At 40.8% G+C, this 21,826-nt stretch overlaps 1 protein-coding gene across 1 annotated transcript in view; it reads right to left on the bottom strand.

Moving 5' to 3' along the window:
* The window catches only part of adcy3a (adenylate cyclase 3a), a 35,508-nt gene that overhangs the window by 11,015 nt on the left and 2,667 nt on the right, over positions 1-21,826 (bottom strand). The window contains exons 2-11 of the mRNA XM_028580441.1: positions 21,394-21,543; positions 15,812-15,942; positions 14,245-14,356; positions 11,215-11,342; positions 10,570-10,728; positions 9,310-9,475; positions 8,915-9,034; positions 6,761-6,903; positions 4,053-4,214; positions 3,579-3,666 (exon numbers count right to left, since the gene is read on the bottom strand). Of these exons, the coding sequence (XP_028436242.1) occupies positions 3,579-3,666; positions 4,053-4,214; positions 6,761-6,903; positions 8,915-9,034; positions 9,310-9,475; positions 10,570-10,728; positions 11,215-11,342; positions 14,245-14,356; positions 15,812-15,942; positions 21,394-21,543 (1,359 nt within the window). The remainder of the gene's footprint in view (positions 1-3,578; positions 3,667-4,052; positions 4,215-6,760; positions 6,904-8,914; positions 9,035-9,309; positions 9,476-10,569; positions 10,729-11,214; positions 11,343-14,244; positions 14,357-15,811; positions 15,943-21,393; positions 21,544-21,826) is intronic.

Raw genomic sequence — 21,826 nt, 5'->3', positions numbered from 1 at the left:
GTTTCAGAAGTGTATTTAGTGATGAAATAGCAGACGGAAATTGTAAAAAGTTTCCAGTTGTTAGCCACTATGACAAACCGCGGTTGTCTTTGTATTGTGGGATACAGTAGGCGAGATAGACTGGTCCGAGGCATACTGGAGATTTTCTCCAATCCGACATCCGGGTATATTTTGGCATACTGCAGATTTTGCTTTTGTTTGCATACTGCATACAACATGCTACATTTTGGCCAAATCAGTACGCACTGCTAGTATATTTTGCAGTTTCGAAAACGGCCTCTGACACTGCAGGTGCTTGTTAGGGTAACCTGGAACACCTGAGTGTTCCCAGGTTATTTAAGTCTGGCTGCAGTGAAGCTCTGGTCTCTCTGCCTGGTGCTGGTTGCTGCTGTTCCAGCTCTCCATGGTTCCTCTTTGGTTTGTTTATGTTGCCTTAGGTTGGCCTTTTACTATGTTTAAACTCTACAACACCAACACACACTCACCTCTGTCACTCACGCACACCCTACCCCACTGATTTCCACATCCCATTTAGTATATAGCTAATTTGGTTATTTAATTCTGTCTAATTTGGTTCAATTTGATTAAATAAAGTCTTCTTTAAACATTTAACATGGTGTTATATCCCTCTTTAGTGTGACCACTTGAGCCAGATCGTGAAACTGGTGACCGTGTAAAGTGAATTTGATCACATGTATACATGTGCCACTGTTGATAGATGGAAAAGGTACTGTAGGCATATATTTGATATTGATTAGTACAGATAAGCCCTGAGCATTATTTACAGTGACTGCATTTTCCCAGTTCATTCGATTAACTGTGTGCATGTTTCTGACCGACCTGAACTGACAGCAGCAGTCAATACTGGCCTGCCTGCTGCATATCAATCGGAATTTCCATGACGAAGTGGGATCAAAAGTACAGCTCCATGCGCATCACCACCCACCCAGACAAAAAGCAGGAAAAGATGACTCAGTAACTACAATATTCAAGACCATTAAACAAAATAACTATATAGACAACAAACCATAAACATATGTATAAATGACAACACCATATGCCCATCATACACGTCACTCCCCAGCACAAAGCTTCTTATGAGCCCTCCAGAAAGCTCAGGCACATTCCGTATTTTCTAGTATAGACATCCAATCTGGCAAACCGTTTATATGACATCTTTTCAAACGCCGTCACCCTAGCCATCTCACCCACTCCTGGATTGACAACACCCCTTCACTCCTCCATCGTCTTAAAATAATCTGTCTGGTTAACTTTAAACTAGTATGGAGCCGGCTTCTTATGTTCTTATCCATTCTGCTTAGGACTGACCGGTCTTCCAGAAAAATTATCTTGGGCTGAATGGAACCTGGGTCTCTGCAGTCCGAAATAGGTAATCATGCATCCCGGTCTAAAATTCCTGGATCTTATCACAGGACCATAGTAGAGATGTTCCGATACCAGTATCGGTATTGGCTCCGATACTGCCTAAAACGCTGGTATCGGTAAGTACTGGAGTTTATGCACCAATCCGATACCACGTAATAAAGCCCTAAAGAAAATCTACTTTAAAGTAGTTTATTTATGTTCTTTTTCCTTTATAACTGACTGTCAAACTAGAGAATAAAAGAAAGTTCTGGGGCATTCATTGTTTGTGTTTGTTCATGTTTCACAAAGAGTTTAACCTGAGCCAGACCAACAACAAAGATAGAAATCATATCACATCCATACAGGGAAAGTAGTATACAGCTGTTAAAACACAATGAAATATATGACACTCTGGTATCGGATCGGTACCGGCCGATACGCAAGTTCAGGTATCGGAATCGGTATCGGGAAGCACAAAAGTGGTATCGGGCCATCTCTAGACCATAGGGCATAAAGTAATTGCCTGTCCTCTCTCTTTCATTTCCAACAATTTGGTATGTCTTTCAGACCAATTCTAAACCACCTAGAGGGAGTCAAACAGAAGCTATGCATAATCTTGAACTGAATGAGGCACAGCCTCACATTGCATGATATAGTTTTAATATTCCTACAAATTCTGTCCCACTCCTTATCCAGTGTAAAACTCAGATCCCTTTCCCATGTCTTTTTGAGGGCTGTCCAGGCTCCATCCCCCATGTTCTGCATAAGCATAGAATGATACCCAGAAGCCTCATGACCTTTTTCATATGTTAGCCCTTGTGTTGACTTCAGGTCAAATTAACCCGTTTTCAATTTTTGTTTTATATCAGAAAATATGGGACGTAGAAATAAGCGCTGAAAATGTGTAGAAGAAAAATTTAACAATTTAAAACGCAAAAACTGTGAAAAAATGGCGTCAAAAACATAAAAAAAAAAAAAAAAAAGGTTGACGGGAAGACAACACAAGGGTTAACAACACCTTATCTAAACATTCTGGTGCCTTTGGGGCTGAAAAACCCCACTAACAGATAGGGCTGTGCTCGATTGAATAAATTCTTAGTCGACTAACACTCATTCAATTGTATTGACTAATCGATTAGTTGATTTAATTGACAGATCTGTAAATCTGAGTTCCTCCACAAAGACTCATGCAAAAGCACCACTTTAATTCTTATGTTTACCAGAGATGTGCTCGTACGTTTCTTGGAAATAAGTCATTCAGCATGAAAAAAGCATAAAACATGACTAATCGACTAAAGAAATCTAAATTGACTAAGACCAAAACGACCGATTAGTCAACTAATCGACTAAGAGGGAGCAGCCCTACTAACAGATGGCGAAGTTGCAAATATCAAAAAAATTGCGACCTAGGGATTCCAAATTGCTCCACCACATCCTCAAAGGATTTGAATATGCCACCGAGATACTGATCCCCCAGTGTGACAGTTCCCTTTTCCAACCAATCCCGCTGCAGTGTTTTAGTGTTTGCACTTTATAGATTAGCCTAGCAGACTTCTGCTCATAGCTTAATCCGGACAGAACACCACAGTGAATTTCAACCTGCTTGCACGTTTTTTCCAGCCCAACATTGTTGAAACGGAGCAGCTAGTATTGGTAGGGAGAACTGACGATTCATCACAGCACCTTTCTCTGCAATGCAAAGGTTGTGTGTGTGTGTGTGTGTGTGTGTGTGTGTGTGTGTGTGTGTGTGTGTGTGTGTGTGTGTATGATCCGAAATCAAAGGAGAGGATAAAAACACGACCATACTGTAAATGACAGCACAAGGCTAGACTCTCACACTGAGCTGAAATGGAGTCGAATATTCGGTTCCAGTCCTAATAATGTCTATTCATTAATTTACTCAACTACCACAAACCATATTTAACCCTTGTGTTGTCTTTTTTTCGACGCCTTTTTTCCACAGTTTGCTTTTGCTTTTTCGTTTTAAACGACGTTTTAAATTGTTAATTTTTCGTCTACACATTCAGCGATTATTTCTACGTCCCATATTTTCTGATATAAAACAAAAAATGAAAAAGGGGTTAATGTGACCCGAAGTCAACACAAGGGTTAAATGCTTCTCATGGCAAATACTGATATATGCTATATATTTATATAATAAGATAATTTTTTAAATCGCTTGACAGCCCTAATAAAAATGTGTTGTAACTTACTCTAGGGAAGATGGCGGCCAGAGAACAGATTGTCAGGATGAGCAGGAGGACTTCTCCCACTACAAAGGTGATGTAGTTTGCAATCAGCCTGTTCCACAACACATGAACACACAGAAAAACCTTCAGAGAAATATATTACTGGTAGCGGTCAACGAGTCCAGATTCTTTAACATCAGTGTCATTATTCAGTTAATTAACAGCTGCATGCAGATGGGGCAGAAAACAATACTGAAGAGAGCAATACTGCAGTGAGTTGTGCAAAAACATTTAAGATCCCAAGAGTGTAATATCCCTCAAAGTACAAAGTAAATAATTAAATGAAAGGGATACTTTTGCCAATTTAGAATTTGTGTCCAAAGAGTGTGAGCTTAGGTTTGTTTCTTTTGCTTTTTGGGTAGGCGTTTCAGCCAGAGTGGGACACAAATGGACACACTGTGAATAAGGGTGAGATTACTCCTGGCCTTGTACACTAACCAAGGATCTATGAGGGCCTCCATAGCTGCAGTAAAGAGCAGGACCACACAGGAGCAGCAGAAGGCAGCTCCGCTCTGTTTCTCCTTCTCCACAGAGTAACGAGTCTCCAGGTCCGGATCCACAAACCTCAAGGAGAGCCTGTTGGTGTGTTTTCCCTTCAGACTGATGAGACAAGAGAACCTCAGCACTTACATCACTTTTAAAAAAATATTGGTATTACATTACACACAACACATATTGTCGCAGTTTTGTTTTAGGAAATACTGTATCATGCTACAATGTATTGTTACACCATAGAAAACGGATGCATGATCTACTTGCCCTAACACTGTCTTTTGCATTTTGTGCAAATTTGGGTGTAAACTGCTACACTGCTTTGTGCGGCTGGCTATCAAACTTTACTTTGTAGTCGGGATGTGACCAGACACTGAGCTCACGAGACACAAAGACATAATATTGGGTTCACGATAACGAGATTCGTTTTTTTATCTGAAAAACAATTTTATACATTTTTGTCAAAATATTCACATTTTCATTCATTACAATTCACAACATGAACATATCCCCCCCCCACCCCCCACACTTGTCATCAACACCCACCCAGACAAAACCCAAGAAAAAGATAACACAATAACAATATACAAGACCATACAACAAAAAAACAAAAAAGACAAACCAAATAAACATATGTATAATGACAACACCATAAACCCATCATATACAGTGGGGGAAATAAGTATTTGACCCCTTGCTGATTTTGCAGGTTTGCCCACTTACAAAGAATGCAAAAATCTACAATTTTAATCATATGTACATTCTAACAGTGAAAGACAGAATCCCAAAGAAAATTCCAGAAAATCACATCATATGAATTTATTAAAATTGATAACCATCTGATGAGGAAAAACAAGTATTTGACCCCCTGGACAAACGGCATGTTAATATTTTGTAGAAAAGCCATTATTGGCCAGCACAGATGTCAAACGGTTTTTATAGTTGGTGACAAGGTTTGTGCACATTTTGGCAGGGATGTTGGCCCACCCCCTGCAGACAGCCTCCAAATCATTCAGGTTCCGAGGTTGTCGCCTGGCAACTCAATTTTAAGCTCCCTCCAAAGATTTTCAATCGGATTCAGGTCTGGAGACTGGCTAGGCCACTCCAGAACCTTGATGTGCTTCTTCTTCAGCCACTCTTTTGTTGCTTTGGCGGTGTGCTTAGGGTCGTTGTCGTACTGAAACACCCATCCTCGACCCATCTTCAGCTCTCTCACTGAGGGAAGGAGATGTCGGCCCAGAATTCCACAATACATGGCCCCGTCCATCCTCCCCTCAATACGATGGAGTTGTCCCGTCCCCTTGGCTGAAAAGCACCCCCAAAGCATGATGTTGCCACCACCATGCTTGACGGTGGGGATGGTGTTCTTTGGGTTGTACTCGGTGTTCTTTGCCCTCCAAACACGACGAGTTGAGTTGAGGCCAAAAAGTTCTATTTTGGTCTCATCTGACCACATCACCTTCTTCCAGGCCTCTTCTGAGTCGTCCAGGTGGTGAATGGCGAACTTCATGCGGGCCTGTACATGTTTCTTCTTGAGCAGGGGGACCTTGCGTGCGCTGCAGGATTTCAATCCATGACGGCGTAGTGTGTTACCAACCGTTTCTTTTGTAACTGTGGTCCCAGCTGCCTTCAGTTGATTCATCAGTTCCCCCCCTTGTGGTTTTGGGATGATTCCTCACCGTTCGCATGATCAGGGACACCTCACGAGGCAAGATCTTGTGTGGAGGCCCAGACCGAGGGAGGTTGGCGGTGGTGTGGTGCTTCTTCCATTTCCTGATAACTGCACCGACAGTTGATCTTTTCTCTCAAAGTTGCTTTCCGATTCTCTTGTAGCCCATCCCAGCCTTGTGCAGATCAACAATCTTGTCCCTGATGTCCGTAGAAAGCTCTTTGGTCTTGCCCATGGTGGTGATCTTGGATGCTGGTTGTTTGGGTGTTGACAAGTGTCTTTTATACAGGTAACGAGGTGAGGCAGGTGTATTTGATGTAGACAATTGGTTTGGATTGGGGCTGTGTCTTAAAGAAAGACTAACTGGCTTGTAGGAGCCAGAATACTTGCTGTTTGTCCAGGGGGTCAAATACTTGTTTTTCCTCATCAGATGGTTATCAATTTTAATAAATTCATATGATGTGATTTTCTGGAATTTTCTTTGGGATTCTGTCTTTCACTGTTAGAATGTACATATGATTAAAATTGTAGATTTTTGCATTCTTTGTAAGTGGGCAAACCTGCAAAATCAGCAAGGGGTCAAATACTTATTTCCCCCACTGTATGTCTCTCCTCAGCACAAAGCTTGTTAGGAGCCCACCAGAAAGTTTAAGTACTTTCCCTATTTTCCCGTGTAGACATCTAATCTGGAAAACAGTTTGTATGACACTTTTTTTGAAACGCAGCCACCCTAGCCATCTCACAAGCCCACTCTTGAATTGACGGCACCTCTTTATTCCTCCATCCATCCTCTTAAAAAGATCTGCCTGGCTATCATTAAACTAGTTTGGACCCAACTTCTTATGTGCTTATCTATTCCGCTTAGGATTGATCCATCTCCTAGAACAAATAATCTTGGGCTGAATGGAACCTGGGTCTCAGTCTGAAATTCCCCTGACCCGTTCATTGCTGCTTGCAGCTTTAATTAAGATTACAGTTCACTTACGCTTGGACTGTCTCTCTCTCCAGCAGAGCCTCATTAAGCAGTTTGTTGAGCTCCTGTTCATTCTCCTGAGCGTCAATCACCCTTTCAGCCAGGTCCCGCAGTCGCAGCCTTCTCCGAGGGTTAGGGAAAGATGGATTCACCACCTGAAGTCCCAGAAAGAAAAAGAAATGGAGAATGGTACACCCACATATTACATTTCTATGTCTAATATTTACTATATCAATGCCATGTCAGCAATTATGTTAGTTAGCATGTCTGTCCTAACACTTCAATCCACAGTAAGAAACCTTTGCTAAACATTTACACTTGATCACCACCTTGCTTCACGATACAGAACCCTACGTGCCAGATTTCCATGAAATTTGTAGTAGATGTTCATGTGTCCCTACAGGTTAATACCTAATGCTACTATCAGGGCTGCACGATACGAGCAAAATATCTAATTGCGATTATTTTGACTGATATTGCGATTGCAATATGATTCACGATATTGGAGGGAATGATTGTTTTTGTATCATTATTCTCATTTTCATTGAAAATTATTAACATTGAAGGAAATTAAATTGATTATAGTGTGATTTTTGCGAGGATCTGTACCAAACAAAGACGTTTTCTTTAGTCTGTAGGATAGGATCTGTAGGCCGGGACGTCTCTGCAGCTCCACAATACTTCCTTCAGAATGGTTTGAGACATATTTTGCCATTATCAAATATTTCGCCCCCCTGCGATTTTGGATATTGCACTAGTCCATATTGCAATTTCGATAAAATTGCGACTAATTGTGCAGCCCTAGTTACTATCGAGCCCAAATTTCCCCTAGTACACAATACATATTCAAATGTAATGGATCATTAAAAAAGGATTTTACAGAGTACCTAGAATGTAATAGTAATGAGGACATATTACCAAGTGTTTTATGGAATGCTTAACAAATAACATACTTAACAAATTAAAATCATTGCAGCTAAAGCATACAGAGTTAATGGACCCCTACCTGCTAGAACAAATAAATGTAACAACGTTAGAATTAAACAGCATTCATGACAACCAAGTGGGAATTAAACTTAAATACATACAACAGAGTCATTATGGGAATGGGGACCTAGGGCTAAAAAAATATTGGGATGGAAACTATGAAGACAACAGTCTAAAAAATCTGTTGTTTTTTTTAATCAGAAATCATGTTACAAACAGGATAAGTCATAGACCAGAAGATCTGTGACTGTTTCAATCCCTGCCTGTACCGATACACCTGTGACTCTTCTGCTTGGGTTCACATTGGACTTCTAGACATATTCCCTGGATTCTTTTCATCCAAAATTAATAATCTTGGTTTTCTGTGTTGACTGAGATTAATCCGGACTCTATACGGACGTTATCGGTTTTGTGCTGTCCTGTGGGGGCTATCTTGGTAGGTCTCATTCCTCTTTTGGGAATAATGTTAAAGTAACCCGTAACAAATTATTTAAGTATCGATTTTGAGTTTTTTTTTGTTTTTTTTTGTACTTTACCCTCAGTGACCTGACCATTCTGTTCAGTTTCTTCAAAGTGTGCTTTCGCCTAAAACTTTAAAAAAAAAGTAAATGCACTAATCCAAGGAATTCCGCTGAAAAGAACTGATGTTGGTCAGAAATTCACTCTTATACAGTAAATGCTGTTGTGACCGGGCTCTAAGAATAGCTAAATAAGTATTTATATTTACTTTTACAATCTAACACTTTTGAATTGTGAGTTGTAAAAAAAGTGAGTTTAGTGTAAGTTAATTTAGGAAGACTTCTATGCTTTATATTCTCTCTCTCTCTCTCTAATTCAAAAGGGCCTTTATTTGCATGGAAGGTTCAATAACAATACTGCCAAAGCATCTCCAGTTCCCATCATTCCCAGCACCCAAGGGTCCTTCATCATCAGAAGCTCCGCATAAACATCCATCCAGATCTTCAGGCTCTTTCTTCATCACCACCAGGGTCTAGACTCCATCGGGGGGATATTACTGTATATACATAGCCTCTATACCCCTTATAAATATAATTGTGAGGGAGTCCAATCGCCAAAGACTCTAACATATCAACCTATATGCACCATGTCAATTACATCCTCCTTAAATGAAGTCTCTCCTGATTGAAATGTAATTCTAAGAAATGATTTCTCGGTTACCCTTGTATCCAGTTCTTCAGGTTCCTCTGGTGTGGTGCAGGCTGTGTTGACGCTGCCGTTACACTCTGTAGTGTTGATCAAGAGTGGGGAGTTTCCATTGGAAGAGGTAACAGACAACTTCTAATGTGAAACAAGCAAACAGGAAGTAATGAGTGATTATTATGTAATGTCAGATTTTTCTTTATTCCTTTTTACATTCCTGAACATATCCATGTATTTTGAATGCTGAACATACAGTATCTTAAATTTGTAAATTATATTCAAATCTAGCTTTGAGTAACACAAATGTTTTTCAAATGTGATGTTAAATGTAACATTTCACTGGCTGAATAGGAGACACCAACATTTGAATATCCAAATATTTGCAGTGTGGGTGTGTGGCAGGGTTGACTCACTACACCATTGATGCCATTCTTCCCCACAGGTCCTTTAGGAACAACCACTAGGTAGGTCTCGATGCCCCGCTCTCTCAGGTAGTCACAGCGGTCACCTCCGTTCCCTGGCTCAGCATCAAACTCACCATGAAGACACTCCATGGTGCTCTGTGAGATGTGGACGCGACTGGTCCACACATACAAAGGTCATTGATCTACAAATCATGGATCTAACAACTACTAACTACATGAAGTCTACAGAAAGTCCTTATGTGGACTTCATTGAGCCGTGAATAGTCCTTATGGCATACTCATTCCCTAATCATTTGAATATGTGGTATAATGTTGCTGTGTGCGTTTAGATCTTCTTCCATGAATTTTCAATGATGCTCTTATAGAGAGTGATGAATAGCAACAGTAGACTACATTCTACCTAATGAACACCGTGTAAACATTTGGGACTTCAGAGCAACACAGAGTGGAAATGTTAAGTTGTGGCAGTTTATTCTCATTTTTCCTATATAAATTTATATGACATGACATTTTAACAGAACTGGTGGAGGAGTGCCACAAACGGGGCTGGCGCGCATGGTGCATGCCCATTAAATGCCTGCTGGGCTTTGCGTGACCTCCAAGCTCAAGCACCACACATTACACAAGACCACCTGCAGGTTAAGTGGCCTCCAGGCAGCAGAGAGAACGAGAGGTGTTAATTTAACAATAATGTGGACAACATGAAAGGGGGGAGGGTGTCTCCAAACAATGCCAACAATGTTCGTCCGCATTGCTACTGAGAGATTTGGTTCACTGGAGTAAAGCAAGGTTTGTGGTACTAGTATTACCTGGGGACCTCTAGCAATTTGTAATAATTGCGGATGTTGTCTGTGATCTTAATCACGTGTAATTTCTCATTTAAAAATCCCACCGCAAATTACCTACCATATTTCGACAAACGCAGGTTGTGTGATAATAATACTTCTGTGCGGCATCTCTGTGCTTCGGGTTGGCAATTATAGATGAAAGTTTTGACAGAGCCTCGACATATTTGAGGAATAATGTCAGCATTTAGAGTAAAATACAGCCTGTGTGAATGTGCTGTATGAAACACAGACGTGGTGGGGTAATTTCTAAATCACAGGAGGTTCCCTGGTAATACTAGTCCCGTGCGAATAGGTGTGGACATCATTTTAAAAATATCATAATAGTACAAATATTGCTCCAACAGTGGATTTAAGTAACTTTTTCTTAAGAGACGTACCACCTGGATTAGACTGTTCTTACCCTGGTATCCCTCCAGCCTCCATTTTGTTGGCTACAGTGACATCTGTGGACCAGACGTCATACTGCCAGCGTTTCTGACCCAGTACTCCCCCCAGGACTGTACCACTGTGCACTCCAACCCGCATGTCAACATCTGTCTGAGTTTTCTCCCGGACATACCTGTTTAAAAATCAAAACAATTTATAAAAAGAAAGCAGGAAACACAACTCATTCTGTCTTTGTTAGAATCATCAATCCAGCTTTCTTTTCTATATAAAAACGCTGACTACCATGACACTACAAATACATTCTCAACCTATGGAAAACACTGTGACTAATCTATATCTCATTTAGGGAAATCAAAACTAAAGTAAATCCATTCATACACACTTCTGGAGTCGGACCAAAATGTTGCATCAGAATCGATTTGAATTTACGGTAATGACCTCTCATTGTTCAATTCACTTTATTTCACAGATGTGGTCCACAGAAAGTCAATAACAGCCCACCAGAGTGATCAATTCCAAACTGTGGACCAAATGACTAACCCTCTGCATCACATCAAAACATAGCTGACATGGACTGATCTTTAGAACAGGCCAGCATCATCCAGAGTTATCTCAGGCTGCTCTCTCAAGGTCCTGACCCCCTCATCGCTGTACTCACGAGATGGCCTCCACCATGGCCAGACCCATCATGATAGAGCATGCAGCGTGGTCCTCTCTGTAGTCCGGCAGCCCACAGATACAGTAGTAGCAGTCTCCCAGGATCTTGATCCTCAGTTGGTGATATTTCTGACAGGGTAGATAAGGTTTAGAGAGAGGGATGGACCCAAGAAGGTGCATAAATTAGACTGGGATATCTACATCAGTCTTTTTCAGCTTTTATAGAAATGAAAGAAGGAATGACATTTGAAACATTTTGTAATTGTTTTTAGGGATGCACAGATGGTCTGTTGGATTGTGATAGGCACAGATACTGACTTTAGCGTATTGGATACCGGCCAGACAATAGTTTTTTTTTGTTCTGCTCCATTCATTTTGCTGTGATAAACTAACATAGATGAGTTAAGAACTGCTGTTACTTATCACTTCATGCATGACATGAGCTTCGTAAAATAACTGTATTTTATTGTGAGAGAAGTGGTTGAATAAAATCAGCCTAGCATTAAGAAAACTCGGGGGGGCAAATGCCAGAGTAGGCTGCTGAGAAGAAAGCTCTGCATTGCACTACTATATTTATCCTTTTAAAGATACGTAACCACGGCGATTTGTGCCTGAAACAGAGACAGACAGTGAGTTAACAAAATAAAACAGGAAGTCAGGGAAACAAACAAAACATGAACTAAGCGCGGGAACTGGTTGAGACAAGCAGGACCACGACGACAGCTGCAACCATGATTTAGGTGCCACCCTAATCTATAAGCCTATTTACCAAATGTCGAAGAATGGAAGGGTGTTTAAAGCTTCATGTTACTTTACACATGGAAATATGTGTATTCATCAATTCCACACAGATTTTACATTTGGAAAAAAAAAAGAGAGCGCTGGTATCTAATCAGTATTCTGTGTCAGCAGATACCTAGTCTTGCATTGGCAGACCTTCCCCTTTATGCTCTGGTTTGTTGGCATTTCTTCAAAGCAATCACAATCGTCTTGGGCGGTGCCAAGTGCCGGACGGAGCAACGGTGCCGCTGAAAAATAGCCTCGGGAAGGAACTTGTTTTGGTGGAACGTGTGTACGTTCAAAGGTTGTTTTAGTCGTGCAACAGAAAACTCAGATTGGACAGATAGTCTAGCTAGCTGTCTGGATTTACCCTGCAGAGATCTGAGGAGCAGTTAACCATAGTCCTCATGAATCAACCGGAGTTTAAAATTACAACACAAAGAAAGTGGAAGGTAACGGACATCCGGCCGAAAAGAGTGACTGGCGGCATCGGAGCAATAGACTAGCAGATGCCCTAAGTTTAGTTATAAGGGTAAAAAATAAAATCAGCATGTTGATCCCTACTTGTTTTTGAGAGATTCATAAATAAATATCTAAAATACAGATATTATTTATTTAGAACCCTCTGTGTGTGTGTGTGTGTGTGTGTGTGTGTGTGTGTGTGTGTGTGTGTGTGTGTGTGTGTGTGTGTGTGTGTGTGTGTGTGTGTTGTCTTTTAAATATCTCGAGAACCATTTGTCTGATCTACTTCACACTTAAACTTGGCGCGGTTTATTGCTGGGTACCAAATAAACTTAGTGTTTGGAATTTGGAGCAGTTTGGACAGCAATAAATATTAATAAATATGATCGAAACGAAATAACCGCATAGTGGGTTTAGAAAACAAATACTGGCATAATGCTGGCTTCGCTTCTTCCATGTCTACCTTTTACAATAAAAGCCTAGCTTAAATTTACTCAGAGCATTTCGCTAAGAGGAAACTCAATAAAAAGGCATTTTTCAGAGACTATATCGTATCAGGCAAAACCTGTCTTCCTCCATCTCACTCAGACCCGGTCTGGTTGTGTAACGTTAAGTGCTGTGGGCTAACTTATACCTCCGCTAATTAAATCCATACTTTAACGTTTATAAAGATCAAGCCACTAAGCCTGTTTGGAAAAATTACCTTAGCCAAGGTGTTAAATTCATTAACTATAATAATGACGAAACGAGAAAGCAGCGCTGTCATTAAACACTGACTGTGTCAACATGCATTATCATTGACAAAAAACATGACTATAAAATGTAGTTAAAATAAAAACACTTTTTTTTTTGTTGCCATCCACCTTTTCTTATCTGCTCTCTCTCTTTCTCAAGCACACTGACACTGCCAGCCCCCGCTGAAGTTTGTCTTTTGTACTGCGGTTCAGATGGTTGATAAATTATTCAAATAAAAAGATGGAGAAAAAAAAAGTTCAAATGTCTATATAACAGGAAGAATGAACGAAAGCGTTGAATGCAGTTGGCTGTGAGAAAGTGAAATGGAACTCGTGAGCAGAAAAAGTGTTGTTTGGCAGTACTTTCAGTCAGAAGAAAGCGATTCAAGTCGAGCTACATACATACAATTGCAGTGCCGATTTGTCTCGTGGTGGCAAGGACCCTAAACAACACAACATGGCCACTGTTAAAACATTTGCGTATGAAACATTTGCGTATGAAACATCCAAAAGAATACAAGTTGTGCATGAAGGAATCTACAGACAGCAGCCAAAATGCAGCAACTTCAGGTACGGCAAAGGAAGGACAGTCACAGCTAAAAACTGGTGTTAACCAGATGACCATTACCAGCTTTGCTAGCCCTACACCTGGGGTTAGCCTACTTTATGGGATTATACATCTAAAAAGGCTAATATTTTGGATATTGATTGGATCTTGAGATAGGGTAAACATAGGCCTATTATTGTCAAAATAGTTTTTCCCACTTGTCTTCCTGGCATAATGTTGCCTATTCTTTTTTTTTTTTTTTTTTTTTTTTTTTTAACAGTTAAAATAAAATGAAAAATACACTGCTGTGGACGTTGTTTACTCCATTAATGTGTTTACTGTGTTAATGGACTGAGGATGGGAGTAGAATTCGGGATTTGGATTCGGCAGAATCTTAACCAGTGGATTTGGTATTCGGCCGAACCCCAAAAATCTGGATTCGGTGCATCCCTAATGTTGATATAAATGACATTAGATCATTGTTGTGAGGTAACCGTGTGAAACTCACTGCAGCCAGTTTGTCAAAGCGAGCAAAGAGCTCATTGAGCAGTTTGACCAGCTCCTGAGCGCTGCAGGACGATGATAGCTGTGTGAAGCCTACGATGTCTGCAAACAAAATACTGGACAACAAGAGACAGATACAAGATGGGACATTAGTACTGATATCCTGCTTATCAGTCACATAAACAGTATCCTTCTCGCATATTTTAACTGTTTCGACATTGATATTATTATGGAGCTGCAAAGATTAATCGATTAGTTGTCAACCATTAAATTAATCAGCAATTAGTTTTGATAACCGTCTCATCGATTGAAGTCTTTTTTTTTTTTATGAAAATGGTACAAATTCTCTAAATCCAGCTGCTTAAATGTGAATATTGTTCTAGTTTCTTCACTTCTCTTTGACAGTAAACTGAATATCTTGGAGTTGTGGACAAAACAACACATTTGAGGATGTCCTTTTGGGCTTTGGAAAACACTGATCGACTTTTTCACCATTTTCTGTCATTTTAGAGACCAAACAACTAATCGGTTAATCGAGAAAATAATCAACAGATTAATCGATAATGGAAAGAATAGTTTGTTGCAGCCCTATATTATTGGAATCTGTGACAAGCCTATCGCTTCAGAGCAGTAATTACTTTCTGGAAACCTGTCACTTTTTGGAAAACTGTGAATCTTAAGAGGTTGACTTGTATGACTGTATGTTAGCATACTTGTAACGTAGCGGCCAGGGTGGGGAACCCCACTGAAATCGAGTGCAGGTGGCACAGGAAGCAGCAGGAATGATGTTGAATCTTTATCAGCTAATAATCCAACAGCATAATTGTAATATTTTTATTTTTAATCTTTTGCATGTTTGTGTGCTGCTGCGCGTCCTTGTGTGTGTAACAAGGACGCGCTGTGCACGAGCCTAGCCACATTTTACTAATGCTGCGTTATGACTTTAGACCAGGATTTTGTTGGTCAATGGCACGATCACTTTCCACTTCCTCAAGATAGCAATATGGCAAGAATGCACCTGAACACACCTCCCTGTAAGACCAGCACGCCCATGGGCGCAAAGATGGGCGCAGGAGCATTTGCTATTTAAACGACCTGGGCGCTAGACAGGTAACTGACAACTGTGTCGGTCTTAAACTAGCAAAGACACTTGTGTCGGGCTTTGCGCTGCGCTTCGCCGAGTGCAAGATAGGGCCCTTTATGTTTAGGGTTGTTGTGACTGATGAGCTACCAAGTCTACCAAAACAAAAACAAAAAGTTTCCTCAGAGGGCGTGCTCTTCTCTGCCATCTAACAGACTTCTGATAACGGAAAACTATTTAGTGCTTGGTTCGCTTAATGGCTTTGATTTGAGAATTTATGCTGTCTCTGACTTTGCTGGGGAGCCTCTGGAACCCTCTGAAGGATCCTGTAGATAGCCAGACACCACTTTGAGAATATCCTTGCTGCATGCACAATCAAAAGAATCAACTAGGCAAGATTAATATTAAATACAAAAGTAAGGCTAAAAACTAACTTGTTCTGGTCAGACATACACCACCCTCAATGTCAAAAGCCTCCAAAGTAAGTTACCTGACGTTTTCGTGTCTGTACATGTACATGGTGTTGAACTGCTGCATCTCTTTCTGACTGGGCTCCTTCTTCATGTCCTGAAGCATCTCATCAGCTATGTGCTTTGGAAGGATGGAGAGTAGCAGACGTTCCTGTAGATGACAAAGAAAGATACACAGGGATATCATACATAGCTTCTGAAAAAAAAAATCAGGGACCATACTTCTATCAAAAATCTGCTTTGCCCTGTCAGTGCATTTACATGTAGTTTAAAAACCTAATAATATTCGGGTTAAGGAAATACCCCCAGTTTCTCAAATGCCATGTAAAAACCATAAACCCTGGTTATCTGACCTAGATAATCTCCTTTAGTAAACCTGCATGTATACACCTTAACTGGGGTAAGCATGGGTTAACACGTCTGTGCATGCTCCGTAGGTTACATTTGCCCGTTCCCTCTATGCTGCAGTGGTTTTTTGACCTGGAAATAGAAGAGAGCAGTTGAAAGAAAAGGCACCAAAAACAACAGCAACCAACAGCAACAACACAAGCTTAAAGCCTTTAAACCCACTGAGGACTGTCTGCCTTACTCTTGCCTGTACTTAAAGTAAGGCACAGAGAACGCACAAAATGTACAGCACTGAAAAGTCGTCCATATTTTGCCCGCTTTCTAAGTTGTTTGGATTTTTAGTACAGAAGAAAGTTTATCGTATTGCTCTGGCTAAAGAATAAATCCCTCTGGAAAAAGACATGACTGACCTAGCGATGGCAGCATGTTGGATTGAGATGCTATAGTTAGAGGAAGTCTGGGCAGAACAGGAGATGGAAAAGGGGATTCAGCGACAAGAGAGAGAATAGGGGATTCAGCGATGAGAGAGAAAAGGAAAATTAGCAACTAGAGAGAAAAGGAAATTTAGCATTAAGAGAGACAACACGACAAGAGAGAGAAGAGGATGAAGAGAGAGCCCATCTGGAAAAGGTGGTCAGTTTGGAGGTTTAGAAAGGCTGCTGCAAAGAGATGGGATGAGCGGGCATTTGATATTAGACGTGCACAAGGTTTCATGCCACCTTTTGATGAAAGTGCTGTTGAGGTGTTTTTTAATGTTTGAGAAGGTGGCGATGGAAAGTGATTGGCCTAAGGCTGAGTGGCCATTGTGTGCTTACTGGGAAAGCTCAAGATAGCAGTGGCGGCTTTGGACACGTGTGTGGGCTTTGAGTATGATGATCTGCTGAGGAAGGCTGTACTGAAAGCTTACGGCAGCGTACCGGAAGCGTACCAGAAGCTTACAGGCGACAGTTCCGCGATTTAAGAATAAATCGTATTTGGATCTGTGGCGAAAACAAGTAGTGGGGTTTGATCGTTGGATTATTATATTATATATAGTGCTTTTGACTATCAGGGCTTGAAAGACTTATTGTTCTTTGAACAGTTTAAATCAGTAACCCCAGGGAGGTTGGGGTCTATCTCAACTAGAGCTGTCAATCTTCCTCTATAATACCATTCAAATTTCTTTTCTTTTTTTTTATATTCAAATAATATTTGAATATTTAATGCTCGAATGCAGCCTGTTAGATAATATGTACTACAGTATACTCCTCAGGCTAATGCATTGTCAATGCCACCATAAGCATGTGGTTGTTGTTACACGTTCTGTCCACTTGAGGGACTTCCAATATCAGCCTGGCCTTGAAGGGGACCTACATCATGGCGCATTGCCTTTTTTAAGAATTATTTCAGTGCCGTTCTTTTCTCAAAGAAAAGCTTAACTCCAAGTCTTCCAGAAGACCGCTGTGCCCAGCAGCAGCAGCCATAAGCCCGCCCATCGACTCTATACACAATGTGATTGACCTTAAATGTAGTTGGAAAAAACCCATCTTGCAGCATAATCTTGGTTAAAACAACCTGATTTAATGCAACTTCAGTTGAATGTCCACACTATGTTCGTCAATGACATGCACACACACGCAGTAATCAGCATAGGCTACTAAATGCTTGCCAACATTCAGTTTTTTAAAGATTATTTTTTTTTGGGGCATTTTAGGCCTTTAATGATAGGACAGCTGAAGAAGTGAAAGGGGAGAGAGAGGGGGAATGACATGCAGCAAAGGGCCGCAGGTCGGAATCGAACCCGGGTCCGCTGCGTCGAGGTGTAAACCTCTACACATGGCCGCCCGCTCTACCAACTGAGCTATCTGGGCGCCAGCCAACATTCAGTTTTTAAAATACGGGAGTTTATTTTATTTTTTGGGGTGCCAAAAACCAATATATAAACCATTGCTATTAACCTATGTGTGTTAACTGTATAGCCCACTTGTTCTTGATAGGCTGGAAACAATAGACAGCGCTGATGGTTACCTCAGCATGCATATAACTATAACCATAGTAAATCAAAGGCAGCATGCTAGCTACCTTCATATGTTAAGCTAAAAGTCAATGGTTTGGGCTACTACTTAGCCTAGTGCAGGGCTATTGAGGCCACACCCACTGCACAGATAATTTCTTAAATCAAACATTCTAAAGCAGATTGAAGCTGATTGAAGACAAATTGAAGACAGTACTGCATTTGAGCCCAAGGACTACATCCCATCCAAATAGCCATAATTTCCATTAATTCCCATGAAAGTTTCCAAATTGGAATGTTTCCAAAATTCCCCAGCTAAACTTTCCATGGAAAGTTTCCGGAAATTTACCGGAAAATTTCCGCCTCTTTGCAACCCTAAACATGAATGATAATTTATTGATCTAAAGAATGTAACTGTACGTACACACCGCCGCCGACTTGGGCGTCTAAAGATACCGGAAGTCATTAATTTTCAATGGAAGCTGGCTTCTCTCAGCTGCAAGGAGCGTCAAAACTGTCGGTGTCGCGTTTTGGGCGTTTTGAGCGTCAATCAGAAAGTTGAACTTTGGTCAACTTTATGGTAATGAGCTATGACGCGGTTCAGCGGCAAGCAGTGGCAAACGGCAGCAACCAATCGGAATATAGACGTCCTTCTCGCTGGCTGATTCTGGAGAAACATACGATGTAAACTCTTGTTCCTACCAAGACATTAGTTCCATGAAAATGGAGGGAAATCTCATAATCGCCGTTGCTGGGTTCCCCTATCATTTATGATGTGACGTTGTTTGCGTATAGGGACCAGTTAACGTGCCGTCACATGGTCTCTAAACAGTCCGCTCACAGTGAAGTCCTGCACGGGTCAACAGCTGGCGGCTGCTCGCTCTGCCTGCATTCTGCTGCGGGACCAACAAACAATACAAATGATGTCCTTATATATGTCATTTATAAAAGGTTTCTAGTGTCAGTGTATTGGCCGTGCAGTGGCTGCTTGTGCTTTTTCTTCAATCGTGTGTTGCACATGATCGAAGAATGTTCCACGTCAGAGCGGCCAAAGCGTCAAACAGCTTCCCCGGACTTTTTGACAAGCGTCCTCGACAGGGCGTCCAGAGCTTCTTTGCAGCTCAAGTCGGCGGCGGTGTGTACGTACAGTAAAGAATACACAGGTTAAGACAGGAAAATGTTCACCATGGCAATAAATCTGGCAAATACTTGGCAAATCAAATAAAAAGAAACAAAGAAAAAACTACAATTGCGGCATTACAGGACTCAGCAGGGAAGCTTACTCACTCACCAATTGAAATAAATCAAATTCTATAATTTCTATAACCGTCTCTATTCATCAGAAAAAGATCCAGACAACGAAGAGATTAACCACTTTCTCAACTACATCAACTTACCCAAAATTGACAAAGATCAAAAAAATGAATTAAAAATTCCAATATCTCAAGATGAATACCATGCTGCACTTAAATTAATGCCAAACAACAAAGCACCCGGTCCAGATGGCTTCTCTGCTGAGTTCTATAAACACTTCTGGTCAATTTTAGCCCCACTCTTCATTCGAATGAAAAATGAATCAAAACATAATTCCAGACTTCCAGCAACCACTAACATAGCAACAATTTTGCTTCTACTCAAACCCAATAAGGATCCAACCCTACCATCAAGTTACAGACCAATTTCATTAATCAATGTAGACACCAAAATCAAGTCTCAAGTAATACACGCAGACTATTTAATATTATGTATCACTATACAACCCAAAAAAACAATACCATTAGACGACAAGAAAGAATTTGACAGAGTCAATTGGAAATTTTTCCACATTAGAGCGGTTTGGCATTCATTAATTGGGCCAAACTATTATACACCTCACCGTCAGCCACAATCACCACCAATTGACTAACCTCACAAAGCTTCACTTTGTACAGAGAGACTAGACAAGGATGCTCACTCTCACTTCTCTTATTCACTATTTTCATTGAACCCTTTGCCGCAGCCATACGCCAAAATACGCTCATCACAGGCATCAGGACCGTAAATATGCATCATAAAATCAGCCTCTATGCAGATGATATATTACGGTTCCTGCAAAAGCCCTTAACCTCAATACAAGAGACAATCAAATTCATAAACTCATTTGCCAATATATCGGAATACTCGATCAATTGGGATAAATCATCTGTTCTCCCGTTACAACTCAAAAGTTGGGATGCAGCAGCCATCACACTACCTATACCCTTATGCACTGACCACATCACCTACCCTGGGTATAGGAATTTCCCCCAGGCTGTCAGACCTATTTACATTAAACTTCACCCCCCTTCTGAAATCCGTTCAGGAAGACCTCCAACGCTGGACAAACCTACCACTTTCCTTCATGGGCAGGATATCCACTATAGAATGACAATATTTCCCAAAGTAAACTACCTCCTCTCAATGACCCCAATACAACCAACCACTTCTTGGTTTAAATCTTTAGACTCAGCAATCACAAAATTTTACTGGAAAAACAAGATCCCAAGAACAAAACCCACCCTTATAAAACCAAAAAGCCTAGGAGGATTAGAAGCACCAAATCTCGCCCTGTACTGTTTGGCAAATCATCTTCAATATGTGCACAGATGGACTCACCCCAAACAATCCAATATCACCTGGTTAGACATAGAACAAACTATTTGCAATAACCTCCAGATTTCAGACCTGCCATTCCTCACCCCAACAATTAAGAAACATCCCACAATCAACCTGAACCATCTTAACAGTAAAACCTTGCTGGTCACGCTGGCTGTTGCCAAGAAAACCATCCTCATGAACTGGAAAACAAAGAACAAAATTCATATCTCTATACATATCAGTAGGATTGGGATGATTTGGCATCATTCACCCTTGGACGCCCCACTCCTCCCGACTCCTCCCACCGGGAAGCCCTGTGCTCACAAGCTCTGTTGATGTATTTCAAATAGTCTCTTTATACTGTATGTTACATGTGTCTTGGGTTATGTAAGGTTTGTGGATTTAAAAAATCATTTGTACTTAATAAAAACACACTTCATAGTGTTTTGTATTCATACAATGATTGTATTATTGTACAAATTAGCTACAACAGTAATGGCAGTTACCTTAGTAAATCACTCCTAAATCTCTAAAATGTGCTCCATGGGGAGAAAAGCATTTTTTGAATTTCAAGGATGCCAAAACTTTGGGGTTTAGTTACTCGTTAAACTCCGATATATAATGTTGTATTATTTTCCTTCTGACCTGTTGCTGACTCTGCTCCTCCAGGTTGAGTTTGACTTCCAGTGACTGTCTCGCCTCCAGAAAGGCCTTCCGATGCTTCCGGTCAGCCATGTAGTACGACATGACGCCCACAGTGATGGCACAAACATAGATCACTATGTTGGCCAGCAGCTTGAAAACAAAAAATAATGCACAAGTTAGGGATCCATATTTAATAGACACATGCACAATATTTAATATTGCATGCAGCATAAGGAGATAACAGGACACTACATAATGTTTTTAGAAGTCTAGCTTTAAAGGTGATGTGTAAATAATAATAATAAATAAAGCTGCAAGCAGCAACGAACGGGCCCTCGCACTCCGCGCACGTCAGGGGTGCCGGTGGCTCCCAGTTGATGTGGCCGTATATTTCCGTGAACGTTGAACACAGCACACAAGATTTAAACTCAAA

The sequence above is a fragment of the Perca flavescens genome, chromosome 6 (genome assembly GCF_004354835.1).
Source record: "Perca flavescens isolate YP-PL-M2 chromosome 6, PFLA_1.0, whole genome shotgun sequence".
Lineage (NCBI taxonomy): Eukaryota > Metazoa > Chordata > Actinopteri > Perciformes > Percidae > Perca > Perca flavescens.
Note: the sequence above shows the minus strand (reverse complement) of the source record. Positions and strands in the feature narration are given on the sequence as shown.